The sequence below is a fragment of the Pristiophorus japonicus genome, chromosome 6, assembly GCF_044704955.1.
Source record: "Pristiophorus japonicus isolate sPriJap1 chromosome 6, sPriJap1.hap1, whole genome shotgun sequence".
NCBI lineage: Eukaryota > Metazoa > Chordata > Chondrichthyes > Pristiophoridae > Pristiophorus > Pristiophorus japonicus.
The window spans coordinates 178,762,827-178,782,682 of record NC_091982.1 but is presented as its reverse complement, the minus strand read 5'-3'; the positions used below and the strand labels follow the sequence as shown (position 1 = coordinate 178,782,682).

Genomic DNA, 19,856 nt, shown 5'->3' with positions numbered 1-19,856 from the left:
GCAGCACACAACTGTGAACTAACCGACAATCTCAGGGGAGTATAGGAAGTAGCCTCCGGAATGGTCCAGGCATCGGAAACGCTGTTTCAAGATGCCAATGGTCCTCTCTATGATGCTGCGCGTTGCAATGTGCGACATGTTGTATTCCTGGTCAGCTTCCGTCTGGGTTACGTGTAGGGGCGTCATGAGTCAGGTGACGAGGCCGTACCCTTTTTCTCCCAATAGCCAGCTCTGCCCATCTGGCTGCTGTTGAAACATGGCAGATAACATGAAGTATAATGTGGATAAATGTGAGGTTATCCACTTTGGTGGTAAAAACAGAGATACAGACTATTATCTGAATGGTGATAGATTAGGAAAAGGGGAGGTGCAACGAGACCTGGGTGTCATGGTACATCAGTCATTGAAGGTTGGCATGCAGATACAGCAGGCGGTTAAGAAAGCAAATGGCATGTTGGCCTTCATAGCAAGGGGATTTGAGTTCAGGGGCAGGGAGGTATTGCTACAGGTGTACAGGGCCTTGGTGAGGCCACACTTGGAGTATTGTGTACAGTTTTGGTCTCCTAACTTGAAGAAGGACATTCTTGCTATTGAGGGAGTGCAGCGAAGGTTCATCAGACTGATTCCCGGGATGGCGGGACTGACATATCAAGAAAGACTGAATCAATTGGGCTTGTATTCACTGGAGTTCAGAAGAATGAGAGGGGATCTCATATAAACATTTAAAATTCTGACGGGTTTGCCCCAATGATTAAATTGTTCCTTTGCAAGAAGCTCAAAACAGCAGGACAAACTTCTTTGTTGTCTCTCTCCCCAAAGTCAACGCTCTAGTATGGACCACACCCAGGCCTGGGCATGTGCATTAGGCTTGCTTAGAACGGGAAGCTAGGCACTCAAATGAGGGTATTTAGGGCAATGAAGTCTAATGCAATTCTTTCATTTTAGATTTTTTTCAAAGTATCACGTCTCCTCATCGGTCTCGAGGTTGACCAGCAGAATCGCTCCCTCACCCGGACACGAGCTCGGCAAACAACCAACCCCCCGGGCTTCACTTGATGCTGCTGCTGCATAGTGTAAGGGTTCTCATCCCTTCAGTTCGGCTTCCACACTCCCCCACCCGCCCTGGGCTTCTTTTGAAGTTGAGCCCCGGTATCCAGGCGATGGAGCAATTCTGCTGGCCGACCTTCCGACATTCGAGCCCGGTTTGGAGACGTTTGGTAGTGGCATGGCACTTTGAAAAAAATCCAAAATTAAAGAATTGCATTAAACTTCCATGTTCTGCGTTTTAAGCTTCATGATGCATATTTAATATGTTCTTGACTCCCTCCAAAACTTTGCCTAAAAACAATGGCGTCTTTCTGAGCCAAAATTTTAACGTGGTTTTTCTTAAGTGCCCAGAAAGTTTTTTGGGAGTGGTCACATATGCCATCCTAGGAGAAATATAAGTTGGCCAAACTTGCATAAATGTGAAAAACTGGCGCAGACAACAGGTTACGCCCCCGTGACGCAAAAAAAAACTAACCTATAAAATCGTAAATAACTGAGTTACGCTGGCGTACAATTTTAGGGGAAACTTGGATATTTAAATTTAGGCCAAAAAAAGGCGCAGATCACTGGAGAAAATTGAGCCCTACATCCTTAAATTATATTGCAGCGAGCTGAGAGATAGCTGTACTGTCTCAGTGTAATTATTGAAGTGAAGAGTTCGAAATATCATTACAACAGAGACAGAAGTGAATAGAACAGAGGGGTTTTCTGCTCAAGAGTACAATGGACATGGCTGCGGTTCTTGAAGTGCAAGAAGAGGAGTAGTGGGTGCCACAGAAGCACAAAGAGCGAAGGACGCTCTTGGCTAGGAGCAAATATTACTTTGGCAGCAGATCTGTCACAACAGAGTTAGCTACCTCAGCATATCAGAGACGCAGTACACAAGAAGGTTTAGGCTCTGCTTGCAGGCTGTGCCATCAAAATCGAATAGTCAACCACTCATAATTCACCACCAGTGGCAGTGATGGTCACCATTGACCTCAACGTTTATACAGCAGTAAACTTCCAAGCACAAATACGAGACATCTCAGTAGCGAAGGTTAAGTGAGCCCTGTTTCACCGTGCACCCTGCCACATGAGCTTTAGGAGCAAACAACAACACACGTCGCAACAGGTTTACCAAATTTGTGCCTTCTCTCTATATAGAGCATCGTCGACTGCATATATGTTAGCATTTGCACACCCACAGTCAACCCTCTAATTGACAAAATCGAAAGTGCTATTATTCCATCATCATGCAAATAGTATGCAAGAAAAACAAAAACATTGTTTTCCAGGGAGTAATTGATGCTTTAATTCTGAACACATAGGAACATGGCAGCTCTTTATCTTTTTAATCTAGACATGGAAGGTCATCACACTGGAGGTCAACACAGTAGAGGCTATGAATTATTTCAGCCTTGAAGAAAATTGCTAAGGTAAGATGAGGATGAGCAATTGTAGCACACCATCTATGGAGGCCGCCCTATATATAGGTAGACACTGATGCAATCAAAATAAGTCACTGGTGTCAATTCCATTTGTTTGAGTACCTCGAGTCAGTAATGCGCTCGAAATACAATACATGGGAAGTAATGAACTAGCACAGTAGGTCCAAAAGAGGAGAACCTAGACTAACACACTTGAGAAAATTTAAAGGTAGACAGTAATTATTCACACAGTTGACAATTAGAACGCATTCAGCTAGCTCTCGAGCATTAGCTCAAGATATTTTAGATTTGAGTAAGCTATGCATAAGAAGAACAACTACTTGCATTTATATAGTACTTTTAATGTAGGAAGTGTAATCAGACCAAAAAATTGGCAACAAGTCAAAGGAGTGCCGACTAAGAGCTTGGTTAAAGAGGTGAGTTTTAGGGAAGATCTTAAAGAAGGAGAGAGATTTAGGAAGGAAATTCCAGAGGTTTGGGACTAAATGACAGACAACATGGCCACCAATCGTAGATCAAAGGTGTTCAGGGATATGTATTACAGCAGTGTTGGAGGAGCTCAGAGCTCTCGGAGGGTTGTAGGGCTAGAGGGGATTACAGAAGATACCGAAGGGCGAGGCCGTCAAGGTATTTGAAGACCAAGATTATAATTTTAAATTTGAGGCATTGGAGGACCAGGACCCAATGTAGGTCAACGAGGACAGGAGTGATGGGTGAACAGGACTTGGTGCGGATATGGACAGCAGAAGCTTGTATAAGCTAAAGTTTATGAAGGGTGGAGTATGGGAAGCCATACAGGAGAGCATTGAAATTGTCAATTATGGAGGTAACAAAAGCATGGATGAGGGTTTCAGCAGCAGATGGGCTGAGACGGAGATAGAAATAGGCAATCTTTGTGATGGGAAGGTAATGGACTTAGAATCTCAGCTCAGGATCATATAGGATACCGATGCAGTAAAAAGTCTGAGACTGGCCAGAGAGGGGCATAGGATCGATGGCAAAGGTATAGAGTTTGTGGCTGGAGCCAAAGATAATGGCTTTGGCCTTTTCAATGTTTAATTGTCAAATTGTGGCTTATCCAGGACTGGATCTCGGACAATCAATCTGACAATACAGATGTAGTGGAGGGGTCAAGCAAGGTGGTGGTGAGGTAGAGCTGCGTGCTGGCTTGTGCATGTGGAATCTAATGCCATGTCTTAGGATGATGTTGCTGAGGGACAGCATGTAGATGAGGAATAGAAGGGGGGGCAAGGACAATTCTTGGAGCACTCCAGAGGTGGTATTGTGGGGTGAGCAATGAAGCTATTCCAGCAGATCCTCTGGCTATGATTGGATAGATGAGTGTGAGAGTGGTCATACTCAGACAAACAACAGAGGAGAGAAGTGGGAAGAGGATGATGCAGCCAACTGTGTCAAAGGCTTCAGCAATGTTGAGAAGAACTAGGAGGGTTATGGTCGCAGAGGATGTCATGTGACGTTTATTAGATCCATTTTAGTCGCCTGGCTGGGGCGGAATCTGATTAGAGGGCTTTAAATATGGAGCGTTCAAGGACTTTGGAAAGGAAAGGGAGGTTAGAAATGGAATGGTCGTTTGTAAGGTCAGGAGTTAAAGATGGGTTTTTTGAGGAGGGAATGATGACCGGTTTGAAATGGTAGGGGACAGTATCTGAGGAGCGGGAACCATTTACAATGTCAGCTAGCTTCAGGGCCAGGAACAGAAGTTGGACAATCAGTATTTTAGTGGGAATAGGGTTGAGCGAGCAGGAGGAGGATCTCATGGACAAGCTGATCATGTGGGAGGGGTGGCGGGGTGCGGAGATAGAAGAGAAACTAAAGAAAGATGTGGGTCTAGAGTTGGTTTGGGGGGGTGGGGTCCTTTGGGAAAGTTTGTCTTGGTAGGCAAGGGGAAAGGAAGGATGCGGCAGAGACAGTTGAGTGGATAGTCTCAATCTTAATGAGAAAGAAGCTTGTGAGTTCTTTGCACTTAAGGCCATAAAACTGTACTGTTGACCAGGATACATAGCACAAGATATTCACTCATTTGGAGCATATTTATCCTTTTACCGAAATAGTCCACCTAAACAATAAAGCATATAGCCCCAAAGATTGGAGGGTCTCAGAAGTACAGACTTCTTACTCCCTTTGAAGATGCTATCATGGAGTTCACCTGCCATACATGGCATGGATAACGTGTAAGCTGAGGAAGAGGTATACACTCCCAAGTTAGCATCATTACAATTGCATAGTTTCTCTCTTCTAATATATTTCAACAGCTATAGGGCAGAGACTGTGTTCTAGTGAAATATTCATTGTACTGCCTGCACAGCAGCAACACACACACACTTATCTTGTACCATCTTGTTATTGGTATAATATAACCCAAGAAGCACTAAGTCTCATCATAGCACTCAACATAACCACCAATTGAAGCAGGCACCAGCACTCAAGGTATAAAAGATTTAGGAGAGGATTTCAAGGTGAGTCAACTCACTTGGGTGTGGAACTGGCAGAGGTAGAAGTTGAAGAAGGACTGGCTGCTGCTGGATCGAGACATTGCTTCAATCTGGGCCCTGATGAGTTGTTTTGTGATTCCAACCTCAATTCAGCTATGAATGGAGGATACTTCATGAACTAATGCTTCAGCCACTTGCTTTCTTGAGGCCATACTGCACACTGGATTCTGTACATTTGCGGATTCTGTTGTGAAGTAAAGCATTTCTGCTTTGCAGACTGTCATTAGCTAACTGGCTGCATCAGCAAGCGAGCCCTGAGGCATTCAGGTGAGGAGCACAATTAGAGCATCTCTCAGCAATACTTCCACTGATTATGTTGAGACATTGATGTTGATGCTTCATGATCCGATAGTCAGCTCCTACATGCATGAAGATAGACTCCAGATAATCATGAATGAAAGATTCCAAGACTTTGTTGCAATGCAACAATGTGTTTGAATACATAAGTGGCTGCTATGAAGATGTAGTCTCCAGAGGCACAGGAACAACAGGTGGCTTTCAAGTTACTGGCAGTCTCTTGCCGATAGCTCACAGCAAAAGTAACCAAAAGGATGCTAGCCCCTAGGAATAGGCCAAAATGTTCATGGCATAAGGCAGGATGGTCTGGATATGTTAAGTGTCGAGCAGTTTCACAACAGCCTTCTCAGGAAGTCTCAATGCCTACTCCTTCAGTAGTCCAAGTAGGAGCAGTAGAGTAGAAATATCATGGCACACTGGTTCAAATATCTCGAGGGGCATGCACACCACACAAAACAAAAAACATGCTAATCCTAACTATTATTGTCAATACATGATACATTCCCTCCAACCTTACAGCCATTGCTTTCTTTTGGAATGAATCATTCCACATTAACTGAACTGATGAATAGTTGACAGAATTATTGGGCCCAAGTTTCCACATGATTTGCGCCTGATTTTTAGGAGCAACAGGTGGAGAACGGACTATCTTAGAAATCGCAATTTCCACATTTTTTTTTCTGCAGTTCTAATCAGGTAGAACAGTTCTACTTTGGAACAGAATTTTTTCTTCAAAAAGGGGCGTGTCCGGCCACTGACGCCTGATTTCAAAGTTTCCACAGTGAAAACGTACTCCAAACTAAAGTAGAATGGAGCAAGTGAAGATTTTTGTCGAACTGAAAAAACCTGTTCTACACATTAAAAAATCAGGCGCAGGTTACAAATTAGGCGTCCAGAACGAGGTGGGGGGAGGGGAGAGGGGGGAAGGGAAGTCATTAAATTCTACAATAAATCCTTATTTATACTTCTACAAGTATTATACAAATAAATGCAACCTGAATAAACATTTATAAGCAAAGAAAAGATTAAATAAACCATCTTCCTACCTGTGTGAAAGTGCTTCAGCCAGGGAGAATTCTGCAGCCGTTCGGGCCGCTGAGCGGGAGGGGGGGGCGGTGGAGAAAGCTGTTCGTGCCGCTGAGCGGGAGGGGGGGCGGGGGGAGAAAGCCGTTCGTGCCGCTGAGCGGGAAGGGGGGGGAGGAGAAAGCGGTTTGTTGTTGTGGAGGGGAGGGAGGGGAAGGAGACAGCGGTTTGTTGCCGCGGAGGGGAGGGAGGGGAAGGAGATAGCGGGTTGTTGTGGAGGGGAGGGAGGGGAAGGAGACAGCGGTTTGTTGCCGCGGAGGGGAGGGAGGGGAAGGAGACAGCCGTTTGTTGCCGCGGAGGGGAGGGAGGGGAAGGAGACAGCCGTTTGTTGCCGTGGAGGGTGGGGAGGGGAAGGAGACAGTGAGAAGGGTAGCCTCAATGCTGATGTGCTGATGGCAATCTGCTTTTATTAAAAAATGTTCAAAAATTAAACAGCTACAAAGAACTACAAAAATGGCCGATTGCCAATGTTTTTTTTCACACTGAGCATGTGCGAACGCTCCAACGCGCACGCGCAGCGTTGCCGGCAGGAAAAAAACTAATTTAAATAGTACCCGCCCCTTCCCACTTACAAAATCGGCACGAGTGTAGGCTCCGCCCCCCTGGGCGCCGCGCCAAACAGACAAGGAGCTGCAAAGCGCTCGAGAATAGCGCGTTTTTTTTCTGGCGCCGTTTTAGGCGCGAAAAACGGGCGCCCAGCTCGGAGGGGCGCCTGTTTTTTATCCTGTGGAAACTTGGGCCCATAGAATGGCAATACCACTGTGTACCTTCCTCCAGTCTGAAAAACAACCATTCACCACTACTCTGTTTCCTGTCACTTAGCCAGTTTCGTATCTATGATACCACTGTCCCTTTTATTCCATGGGCTTCAACTCTGCTGGCAAACCTATTAGGTGGCACTTTATTAGACGCCTTTTGGAAGTCCATGTACTCCACATCAGCCACATTGCCCTCATCAACCCTCTCTGTTACCTCATCAAAAAACTCAATTTGTTAAACACAATTTGCCTTTAACAAATCCGTGCTGGCTTTCCTTAATTAAGCCACACTTGTCCAAGTTATTGTTAATTTTGTCCCACATTATCATTTCTAAAAGCTTGCCCACCACCGAGGTTAAACTGACCGGCCTATAGTTGCTGAGTTTATCCTTACACCCTTTTTTGAACAAGGATATAACATTTGCAATTCTCCAGTCCTCTGGCACCCCGGCATCTAAGGAGGATTGGAAGATTATGGCCAGTAACTCTGCAATTTCCACCATTACTTCCCTCAGCATCCTAGGTTGCATCCCATCTGGTCTTGGTGACTTATCTACTTTAAGTACAGTCAGCCTTTCTAGTACAGGTGCAACATCTGAATCCTCGGGTCCAAATCCGTTCCGGTTTATGGATTTTTTTTGATTTCAGTCAAGAAAATCAAGTCTGAAGTCCGGAATCCTCGACTGAATCCGTGCCAGGTTTTGAGCGGCGAAATCCGAAATCCGGCAAAACCCAAAATCCAGCACAGATTCGGTCGAGGATTCCGGATTTTGGACTTGATTTTCTTGTCTGAAATCCGGAACCCTTGACCGAATCCATGCCGGATTTTGGGTTTTGCCTCAGAAATGTCTGGTTTATGGACAATAATTCCGGATTCTGGACGACTCCATCAGATATGCGCAAAATGTCCGGTTTTCGGACAATTCTGGTTTTCAGAGTTCCGGATTCGGGTCGTTGCACCTGTACCTCTTTATCAATTTTTATCCCATCCAGTACCTCCACGACTCCTCTTTCACTATAACTTTGACAGCATCTTGTTCCCTGGTAAAGACAGATGCAAAGTACTCATTTAGTACCTCAGCCATGCCCTCTGCCTCCACGTGAGGGTCTCCTTTTTGGTCCCGAATCGGCCTCACACCTCCTCTTACTACCCGTTTACTATTTATATGCCTATAGAAGACTTTTGGATTTCCGTTTGTGTTAGCTGCCAGTCTATTCTCATACTCACTTAGGGGAAAAAAAGGCTAACGCATTATGTATAAAGAGAGGTTTCAAGGAAAGAACAGTTCAGTTAGAGCCTGGTACACCCATGCTGCTTCTTGCTGCTGAGCTTCTGCTAGCACCTCACCATTCACCTGTTCCTTTATTCTCATGTGAGAGGGCACTGAGCACCTCGAATCTCAATGCCGAGAGCATGCAGAAATCAAGCTCAGGCAGCGGAAAGAGTGTGTGACAAACCAGTCCCACCCACCCCTTCCCTCAACGACTATCTGTCCCACCTGTGACAGAGTCTGTGGCCCTCGTATTGGACTGTTCAGCCACCAAAGAACTCACTTCAGGAGTGGAAGTAAGTCTTCCTCGATTCCAAGGGACTGCCGATGATGATGATATTCTCATGTGATTCAGCTTGTTGCAGCTCTTATTCCGCAAGCAGATTTATGCGTCTTTCCACGGCTATGTTTACATCGTGCAGCACGGCACTTGTTCTGCTAACTCTCTCATAAATCATGTTGTAGAAAAACCGTGCCCCCATACAATACAAACATCAAGGGGTAGAAATTGCCATCCGCCTGAAACAGGGCGCACGAACCCCATTTCAATGGTTTTTAACGCAGCTGTGGTTGAGGTCGTCTCTTGAGTGAAATTCTGTTCTTTGTTTTTTTTTTCTTTGGATCCGGAAGTCGCTCTTAATGGGGGTGGTGACTATCATCATCATCATTATAGGCAGTCCCACGGAATCGAGGAAGACTTGCTTCCACTCTTAACATGAGTTCTTAGGTGGCTGTACAGTCCAATACGAGAATCACAGTCTCTGTTACAGGTGGGACAAATAGTCGTTGAGGGAAGGGGTGGGTGGGGCTGGTATGCCGCACGCTCTTTCTGCTGCCCGCGCTTGATTTCTGCATGCTCTCAGCGATGAGACTCGAGGAGCTCGGCGCCCTCCAGGATTGCATTTCCTCCACTTAGGGCGGTCTTTGGCCAGAGACTCCCAGATGTCAGTGGGGATGTTGCACTTTATCAGGGAGGCTTTGAGGGTGTCCTTGTAACGTTTCCGCTGCCCACCTTTGGTCGTTTGCCGAGAAGGGGTTCCGAGTAGAGCGCTTGCTTGGGAGTCTCGTGTCTAGCATGTGAACAATGTGGCTTGCCCATCGGAGCTGATCAAGTGTGGTCAGTGGGTGACTATACGAGAGGGAGGTATATGCGGCGGTGACAATATCTAAGGGGCTGAAGTTGGAGCGGTGCAGAGTGACCGCCGTGATGATGTCGTCATGATACCGCGTCACCACGACTCGCCCCTTCATTTAAGTGGAGTGCCTTCGCGATTTTAAAACTTCGACCCACTGGGCCACCAGAGAGGGTTTCGGCCGGGCCAGCGGTCTGGCACTCAAGAGGGAGTGCCAGGCTGCCTGTTGGCGGCCTGGCCAAACCCGGATGCATAATTGTCGGGCCGACATGGCAGTCGGCCGACAAAACAAAACATGGTGGCAGCGGCAGTGCATCCTCCCCTTTAAGGGAAGCCGCACCACCGCTGCAGAAGGCCATAGCCTCACTGGACCACCGGGAAAAAACAGGTTTTGGCACCACCGGGCAGCTGAAGATTTTCACACGGGAATGCCGCCGTCAGAGGGGTAGATCGGCAATGCGCATGGTGATGACACACTTAAGACGGATCAGCGGTGGGGGGTAATTGGGCCACCGCCGGGAAACCTCGGAAGGGCAATTGGGCTATCAGCGGCCATTCCACGAAAAGTCGGCGGCCACTCCACTCCGCAGCGTAGCTAGGCCTTAAGGAGAGGGTCAGTTTCAGCCCTCAAGACTGTTGTTTCTGTCTTTCAAATGTACTTTGTTCTATGTTCTTAGCTATTCTCTTCACCATGATTGCTTTAAGGTATGGGTCTCACAAGTAGCCCTAGGAACCATATATTCACATGCATTAATTTTTGTTGGTGGTTGAAGATATTTGATACACATTAATGACTTGGACTTGGGGGTACAGGGCACAATTTCGAATTTGCAGATGACACAAAAACTTGGAAGTGTAGTAAACTAAGATAATAAAAGACTTCAAGAGGACGTAGACAGGCTGGTGGAATGGTGGACACATGGCAGATGAAATTCAATGCAGCAAAGTGTGAGGTCATACATTTTGGGAGGAAGAATGAGGATAGACTATACACACTAAATGGTACAATTTTAAAGGGGGTGCAAGAACCGAGAGAGTGGGGTGTTTGTGCACAAATCTGAGAAGGTGGCAGGACAGGTTAAAAAAGCAGTTAAAGCATATGGGATCTTGGGCTTTATAATTGGAGGTACAGAGTACAAAAGCCAGGAAGTTATGCGAAATCTATATAAAACATTAGATTGGCCCCATCTGGAGTATTGTGTCCAAATCTGGGCACCACACTTTAGGAAGGACGTGAAGGTTTTGGAGAGGATACAGAAGTGATTCACTAGAATGCTTCCAGGGATGAGGGATAATAGTTACGTGGATAGACTAGAGAAGCTGGGGTTGTTCTCCTTAGAGCAGAGAAGGCTAAGAGGAGATTTGATAGAGATGTTTTAAATCATGCAAGGTTTCGATAGAGTAAATAAAGAGAAACTGTTTCCAATTGCTGATGGAGTGATATTGGGCCCAATTTTGGCCATGACTTGCATCAATTTTTTTGGAGTAAGTTTTTTCTGGCGTAAGTTAGAAAATGCCATTTCCCCCCAAAAATTTGCTTCAAAGTAAGTCAGTTAGGTACTATTTTTTTTAAGTCAGTTTTTTTTTAAAGGGGGCGTTCCCAGACACTTATGTCAGTTTTGGCCATTTATGCCACTTTGGCCAGCAAAAAAGTACTCCAGATCCACTTAGGTCAGCGTATGTGGCCAGCTCTGAAAAACCTTGTGGGCAGTTAAGAAAAAGCAGCGCACATTCAACAGACATTAGGGCAGGGATAGGGGCGGGAAGGGGACTGGAGAGGACCTCAACATACAAGCAGCAAACATTAAGGAAAAGCTCAAACCAGGAAAATACAATAAAAAAAACAAGTAAATCCTACCTTATCTTTAAAGTCTGCCCAGGAAAGGCCTGTGTGTGAGGCCATTCAGCCTGGGATAGGGGAGGGAAGTTGCAGCTGCTGGAGCCAAATTCTCTTTCTATCTCTGTCTATTGCGCATGCACGCACGTCGGGGCCAGCACCACTGCGCATGCGCGAAGGTGCCGGCTGTGTTTTCGGCACTGGTGTTTGGCTCCGCCCTCCCACTTCAACATCGACACCACGCCAGGACTCCAGGGACTGCATGCAGCGGCCAGGACGGGGCGGGGTTTTGCTAGCGCCGTTTGCAGCGCGCAAAGTTGGCGCACTTGAGGTCAATGCGCCGACAAGCACAGGTTTTATGTGATTAACCAAAGAACCAGAGGCGACATGAGGAAAAGTTCTTTTTAACATAAGAGATTAGGTTCTGATGAAAGTTCACTGACCTGAAACGCTAACTCTGTTTCTCGCTCCACAGATGTTACCTGACCTGCTGAGTATTTCCAGCATTTTCTGCTTTTATTTCAGATTTCCAGCATCTGCAGTCTTTTGCTTTTGTATTAGTGCAAAGTGCTGCTTCCGAGGAAAGGGTTTGTTGGGAAGCAGTGATGCAGTTTGTAAAATCAGAACAATGGCTAGAACAAACCCACAGCAGGCTGTGAGCAAAAAAAGAAAAACAGTTTGTCATTACCTGAAATGAATGATTAATTGAGGTGAATAAAATTATGATGGGGCCTAGATAGAGTCGATAGGAAGGACCTATTTCCCCCTAGCAGAGGGTTCAATAACCAGGGACCATAGATTTAAAGTAATTGGTAGAAGGATTAGAGGGGAGTTGAGGAGAACTTTCTTCACACAGAGGGTGGTGGGGAGCTCACTGTCTAAAAGGGTGATAGAGGCAGAAACCCTCATCACATTTAAAAAGCACAGGGCTATGAACCAAGAGCTGGAAAATGTGATTAGGTTGGATAGCCCTTCTTTGGCCGGCACAGACACGATAGGCCGAATGACCTTCTGTACTGTAAATTCCTGTGATTCTCTAAGATTTGGAATGCACTGCCTGATAGGGTGGTGGATACAGATTCAATGCTAGCCTTCAAAAGGAAATTGGATAAATACTTGAAGGAGAAAAACATTTCAGGGATATAGGAAAAGATCAGAGGAGTGGGACTAACTGGATTGCTCTTCAAAAGAGCCGGCGCTGACTCAATAGGCCAAATGGCCTCCTTCTGTACAGTACTATTCTATAATTCTATGAAGACCATTAAGATAATCGTGGATGGTATCATTGTCGGTTTAATGTTGCACAAGTACTTGAAGGGTCACATGGGTATTGTCACTGGCATCCTTCTTGCTAAGTCTGCCATTGCTTGCAAGGGGTCTGTGGCAAAGCAATGAATTGCTTTGGTCATCTTTAACACTACTTGCTTATGTTGCTGTTTGTTGCAGGTCTGGTTCTAAGATGACACAAGTTATCTGTGGCTTCTTTGGTGAGGTGTAACCACCTCGCACATTGCTCATATTGAGGTCAATGTAACTGTTTCTGCTGTACTTGTGGACTCTAGTGGTTTTCCGACTATGATCTCAAACGTCCCTGGCCCAGCTCTATTATTAGTGAGCCGTGCTCATGTCATATATATGTTGTGTGGACTGAAGCAGTTGAGTTGCACTGCACTTTGTCTCCTGTACTGCTCCTTGCTGGACCTCTGCTGCTTTATTGGCAGCTTTATAGTGGGTGCATGTTCACCTTTAATTGGTGCTTCAAAAAATGTTGACTCTATGTTAATGTCTGTTAAATAGGTTTGGTACTCAAAGCAATTTTGGGAGTGAGATGAAATTGCTGTATATTTTATTTAATGCTAATGTATCAAATTATTGCAAGTTAGTTGACACTTGGCATTTGTATTTTTTTGAATTCTTTTTAAAGCTTTGAATTCTTCAGTTTTTGAAAAATATCGACACATTTTCTGGAAACTGTCGTCCTTCTGATAGTAGCATGTATTCATACCTACTAAGTGCCCATTCCTTAGATTTGTGACGGTTCCTTTTATCTTTTACAGAAAACTCCACCTTTAACTCTAGCAGTGAGGCAGAGCGGAAATCCCAACACTATTATCTGTCCTGCTTGAATGAGCAAAGAATTGAAGAGCTGGGAGCACAGCCTTTGGTTGACCTCATTAATAGAGTAAGCCTTATTCAGGAGTATTTGAAATGTCATAAACATTAATGATTTGTTTAGTGTCTATTAAAGCTTCACATGCAAAACACTTTTTCCTTCCAATTTAATTTTTTTAAAGAAAAGTTTTGAATGTATTGGTTAATGTTGTTACTGTATGAAGATGATGCAACCATCTATAGCCACTTGAATGTTTTAAATCCTGAAGTGAACTCCATTTTTTTAAAGATTGATTTTATGATTTTTGACTTTTTCCACGGAAATGATTTGCATATAATTCATGTTAAAGTATTAGTTTTAATTTAAAGTGAGAGTGTAAAAGTTTAAAAGCCACCTTAACTATATGCATTGAAGCACTGACAAAGAGAGGGTGTATTTGTTCATGATCACACATTTAATCTGATATACACAGCAATTAGGTAGAATTGGGGAGTTGTTTTCATGTCTTAGATGCTACTAGTAAACATTCACACCATAGGGGTTTGAAATGTCCCTTTCCATTGAACTTGTTGTGAATTCCATTTTAGTCGGTTAAGGAAGACCAAGAGGTAGGTATCTTGTATTGTAAATGAGGGCTAATATGATCTCCTACACTAGTTTTGATAACAAGAACAGTTCCTGTTATGTACTGGGCAATTATAGACAGACACCTGAATGTAAGAAAAGTAGGGGGAGAAATTCATATGGTTAGTGCCACATGTTAGCACCACGAGATGGCACTAAAACACTGGTTGGCGCTCTACCGCCAGCTGATGGCGGTTCCAACGGCAAACACCATATCGGAGATGCCTGTAGCGCTGCCGCATAACTCACTCGCTGGGGACATCGCAATCGTGGAGATCATGATGTCTGAATGTGCAACGCTCACTTGATGCCTGATCTCCCAACTTCATTTTGGCCACTGCAGTTACCGGCTGGAGAAAGCAACGACTGGTAGAGGTGGTGTGCAGCAGCAGGAAACCGGCTCCAAAATGCTATTTTAAAGGGATTATCACCAATCACTCGCATCGGACCGGGTTTTGCAGTTTGAGTAGCTGTGTGCAACTTCCTGCAACTGCAAGAGTTTTCTTTAGTAATTTCAAGCTTAGTTGATATCAGGGAATGTTCTGGCAAGTACAAAACTCCATCATTATTTTTGAATCGCTTCAACCTACAACACTTGCTAAATGTCATGTGGGCTGTACTGGCAGTTGACCTTGCTCTTCAGGATCAACGGCAGAGGGAGCGGAGGCAGCAAAAATGACAGGAACATATGCACAGAGGGAGGAGGAGGAGGGACATTAGGGCACTCAAAGGAGGGTCTTCTGACAGCACCTCTCCTAACATCAATTAAGAGAGGAGCAGTGTCTTAGGAGGCTCTGCTTCACCAAGGAGGTGGTCACAGAACTCTGCCACCTCCTGCAACCAGATCTCCAGCCTCAGACCAGGGCAACCACAGCTGGCCCACTGACAGTCAAGGTCACCGTGGCCCTCAATTTCTTTGTCAGCGGATCCTTTCAGTCTGCAGCAGGAGACATTGCTAACATCTCAGTTCTCCATCCATCGCAGCATCCGGATGGTCACTGAGGCTCTCTACACCAGGAGTAGGGAATACATTGGCTTCCCAATCACCAGAGAGAAGCAGGATGATCGTGCATGTGGTTTTGCCAGAATAGCAGGTATCCTCATGGTGCAGGGCACCAGTGACTGCACCCATGTGGCTTTGCAGACACCATATACCAATCCTGAGATCTTCCGTAACTGCAAAGGCTACAACTCACTTAATGTGCAGTTGGTGTGCGACCACACACAGTGAATCCTCATTGTCAATGACCGCTATTTTGGCAGTAGCCATGATGCCTTCATCCTGTGCCAGCACTCTTTCAGCCACTATGTCAAGCTCGAGGGTAGCTGTTCAGAGACGAGGGCAATCCGCTCCCCACATGGCTCATGACTCCCCTCTGCAACCCCAGCACTCATGCTCAGCACTCATAATAAGAGCTATGCTGCTACCATGAACTTCATCGAGCAGACCATTGGCCTACTGAAGCAACAGTTCCACTGCATTGACCACTCAGGAGGAGCCCTCCAGTACTCGGCTGAATGGGTGTTGCATTTCGTGATGATCTACTGCATGCTCCACAAATTGGCTACCTTGAGGGCACAGCCCTTGCCATCAGAGATTATGGGACCATCTCAGGAGGAGGAACAGGAAGGAGGGAGGAGGCAGCCAGACAATTGGCCTTCCGGAGGGGCTGTTCGTGACCGGCTAATCAGACTCTGATTTGCATGAATTAAACCCCAGATCCCTAAAGCTCACCACATCCCCATCATATCATTCCTGTCTCACGCCATATCACAGCGTCCTCCTGGGTACAACGCTGAAACGAGAGACACCACAAAAGATTCCAAACACAATGAATAAATTGATCTATAAATCATCTGACAAAAATTTACATGAAAAGTATTAAATAATCAACCTTGTGCAATCCCTTAGTGTCTTTTGTGTGCCCTTTACTGATCTAGTGCTCCTACACAGTGCTCCCCCAATTGCTGTAGCACAGCTGGTTGAAGGCTGCTGAGTTTCCATGCGGGAGACTTCAAATGGCCTTGCTGGATGATCTCAAGCAGCTCTGGCCCTAGAAGGCCCGACTGTAGACTGCACCACCATGGCATGTACGGCAGCAGTCTGGGCTGGCTGGCTGAGCGGCAGCTGCAAGGGCAGTGGCGGAATGGCAGTGGTGGGAGTAGGATTGCTGTCATCCTGAGAGAGGACAGCAGGTTCCTGCTCCACTGACCCTCTGCCACTCCCCTGGGGTGATGTCTCAGCATTCCTACCAATCTGTTGAAGCACAGATTGTTGGCCTGCTACAACACCGTGAAAGCCCCAGTCGATAGTGGTAGACCTAGCCACCGTGGCAACAGTCAGAGCTTATGTGGCTTCAAGCTGCGATTGCATGAGGGCAGTCTGAGCTTCGGAGTCTCAAGCCGAGACTGCATGAGAACAATCTGAACTTGTAAATCTGGGTCGCCACGGTCTCTCTGGGAGTATACCATTATAGAAACATAGAAACATAGAAAATAGGTGCAGGATTAGGCCATTCAATAAGATCATGGCTGATCATTCCCTCAGTGCTCCTTTCCTGCTTTCTCTCCATATCCCTTGATCCCTTTAGTCGTAAGGGCCATATCTAACTCCCTCTTGAATATATCCAATGAACTGGCATCAACAACTCTCTGCGGTAGGGAATTCCACAGGTTAACAACTCTCTGACTGAAGAAGTTTCTTCTCATCTCAGTCCTAAATGGCCTACCCCTTATCCTAAGACTGTGTCCCCTGGTTCTGGACTTCCCCATCATCGGGAACTTTCTTCCCGCATCTAACCTGTCCAGTCTCGTCAGAATCTTATAAGTTTCTATGAGATCCCCTCTCATCCTTCTAAACTCCAGTGTATAAAGGCCCAGTTGATCCAGTCTCTCCTCATATGTCAGTCCCGCCATCCCGGGAATCAGTCTGGTGAACCTTCGCTGCACTCCCTCAATAGCAAGAACGTCCTTCTTCAGATTAGGGGACCAAAACTGAACACAATATTCCAGGTGAGGCCTCACCAAGGCACTGTACAACTGCAGTAAGACCTCCCTGCTCCTATACTCAACTCCCCTAGCTATGAAGGCCAACATACCATTTGCCTTCTTCACCACCTGCTGTACCTGCATGCCAACTTTCAATGAATAATGAACCATGACACCCAGGTCTCGTTGCACCTCCCCCTTTCCTAATCTGCCGCCATTCAGGTAATATTCTGCCTTCATGCTTTTGCCCCCAAAGTGGATAACCTCACATTTATTCACATTATACTGCATCTGCCATGCATTTGCCCACTCACCTAACCTGTCCAAGTCACCCTGTAGCCTTTTAGCGTCCTCCTTACAGCTCACAGCGCCACCCAGTTTAGTGTCATCTGCAAACTTGGAGATATTACACTTAAGTCCTTCATCTAAATCATTAATGTATATTGTAAAGAGCTGGGGTCCCAGCACTGAGCCCTGCGGCACCCCACTAGTCACTGCCTGCCATTTTGAAAAGGACCCATTTTTCTCGACTCTACTTCCTGTCTGCCAACCAGTTCTCTATTCACGTCAGTACATTACCCCCAATACCATGTGCTTTGATTTTGCACACCAATCACTTGTGTGGACCTTGTCAAAAGCCTTTTGAAAGTCCATATCCACTACATCCACTGGTTCTCCCTTGTCCACTCTACTAGTTACATCCTCAAGAAATTCCAGAAGATTTGTCAAGCATGATTTCCCTTTAATAAATTCATGCTGACTTGGACCGATCCTGTCACTGCTTTCCAAATGTGCTGCTATTTCATCTTTAGTAATTGATTCCAACATTTTCCCCACTACCGATGTCAGGCTAACCAGTCTATAATGACCCGTTTTCTCTCTCCCTCCTTTTTTTAAACAGTGGTTTTACATTAGCTACCCTCCAGTCCATAGGAACTGATCCAGAGTCGATAGACTGTTGGAAAATGATCACCAATGCATCCACTATTTCTATGGCCACTTCCTTAAGTACTCTGGGATGCAGACTATCGGGCTTCGGGGATTTATCGGGCTTCAATCCCATCAATTTCCCAAACACAATTTCCCACTTTGTAAGGATATCCTTCAATTCCACCTTCTCACTAGATCCTCGTTCCCTTTGTATTTCCAGAAGGTTATTTGTGTCTTCCTTCGTGAAAACAGAACCAAAGTATTTGTTTAACTGGTCTGCCATTTCTTTGTTCCCCATTATAAATTCACCTGAATCTGTCTGCAAGGGACCTACGTTTGTTTTCACTAATCTTTTTCTCTTCACATATCTATAGAGTTTTGGCAGTCAGTTTTTATGTTCCCAGCAAGCTTCCTCTCATACTCTATTTTCTCCCTCCTAATTAAACCCTTTGTCTTTCTCTGCTGTATTACCAAATTCTCCCAGTCCTCAGGTTTGCTGCTTTTTCTGGTCAATTTATATGTCCCTTCCTTGGATTTAACACTATCCTTAATTTCCTTTGTTAGCCACGGTTGAGCCACCTTCCCCGTATTATTTTTACTCCTGTTTAAACCACTGTTTAAAAAAGGAGGGAGAGAGAAAACGGGTCATTATAGACTGGTTAGCCTGACATCAGTAGTGGGGAAAATGTTGGAATCAATTATTAAAGGTGAAATAGCAGCGCATTTGGAAAGCAGTGACAGGATCGGTCCAAGTCAGCATGGATTTATTAAAGGGAAATCATGCTTGACAAATCTTCTGGAATTGTTGAAGTTCATCCATGTGATCTTTAAATGTTTGCCATTGCCTATTCACCGTCAACCCTTTAAGTATCACTCGCCAGTCTATTCTAGATAATTCACGCCTCAAACCATCGAAGTTACCTTTCCCCAAGCTCAGGACCCTAGTCTCTGAATTAACTGTGTCATTCTCCATCCTAATAAAGAATTCTACCATGTTATGGTCACTCTTCCCCAAGGGGTCTCGCACAACAAGATTGCTAATTAGTCCTTTCTCATTACACATCACCCAGTCTAGGATGGCCAGCCCTCTAGTTGGTTCCTCAACATATTGGTCTAGAAAGCCATCCCTAATACACTCCAGGATATCCAACTCCACCGCATTGCTACCAGTTTGGTTAGCCCAGTCAATATGTAGATTGAAGTCGCCCATGATAACTGCTGTATCTTTATTGCATGCATTCCTAATTTCTTGTTTGATGCTGTCCCCATCCTCATTACTACTGTTTGGTGGTCTGTACACAACTCCCACTCACGTTTTCTGCCCTTTGGTATTCCATAGCTCCACCCATACAGATTCCACATCATCCAAGCTAATGTCCTTCCTTACTATTGCATTAATTTCCTCTTTAGCCAGCAACGCCACCTCACCTTCTTTTCCTTTCTGTCTATCGTTCCTAAATATTGAATACCCCTTTATGTTGAGTTCCCAGCCTTGGTCACCCTGGAGCCATGTCTCCGTGATGCCAATTACATTATATCCGTTAACTGCTATCTGCGCAGTTAATTCGCCCACCTTATTCTGAATACTCCTTGCATTGAGGCACAGAGCCTTCAGGCTTGTCTTTTTAACACATTTAACATTTTACTGTAATGTGGCCCTTTTTGCTTTTTGCCTTGGGTTTCTCTGCCCTCCACTTTTACTTTTCTTCTTTCTATCTTTTGCTTCTGCCCCCATTCTACTTCCCTCTGTCTCCCTGCATAGGTTCCCATCCCCTTGCCATATTAGTTTAACACCTCCCCAACAGCACTAACAAACACTCTCCCTAGGATAT

General features: G+C 45.4%; 1 protein-coding gene across 3 annotated transcripts in view; it reads left to right on the top strand.

Annotated features, from left to right (window-relative positions):
- The window catches only part of LOC139265893 (endothelin-converting enzyme 2-like), a 254,719-nt gene that overhangs the window by 155,131 nt on the left and 79,732 nt on the right, over positions 1–19,856 (top strand). For all 3 annotated transcript variants that reach the window (XM_070883439.1, XM_070883441.1, XM_070883440.1), the window contains one exon: positions 13,427–13,551. In XM_070883439.1, coding sequence (XP_070739540.1) covers positions 13,427–13,551 — 125 coding nt within the window. The remainder of the gene's footprint in view (positions 1–13,426; positions 13,552–19,856) is intronic.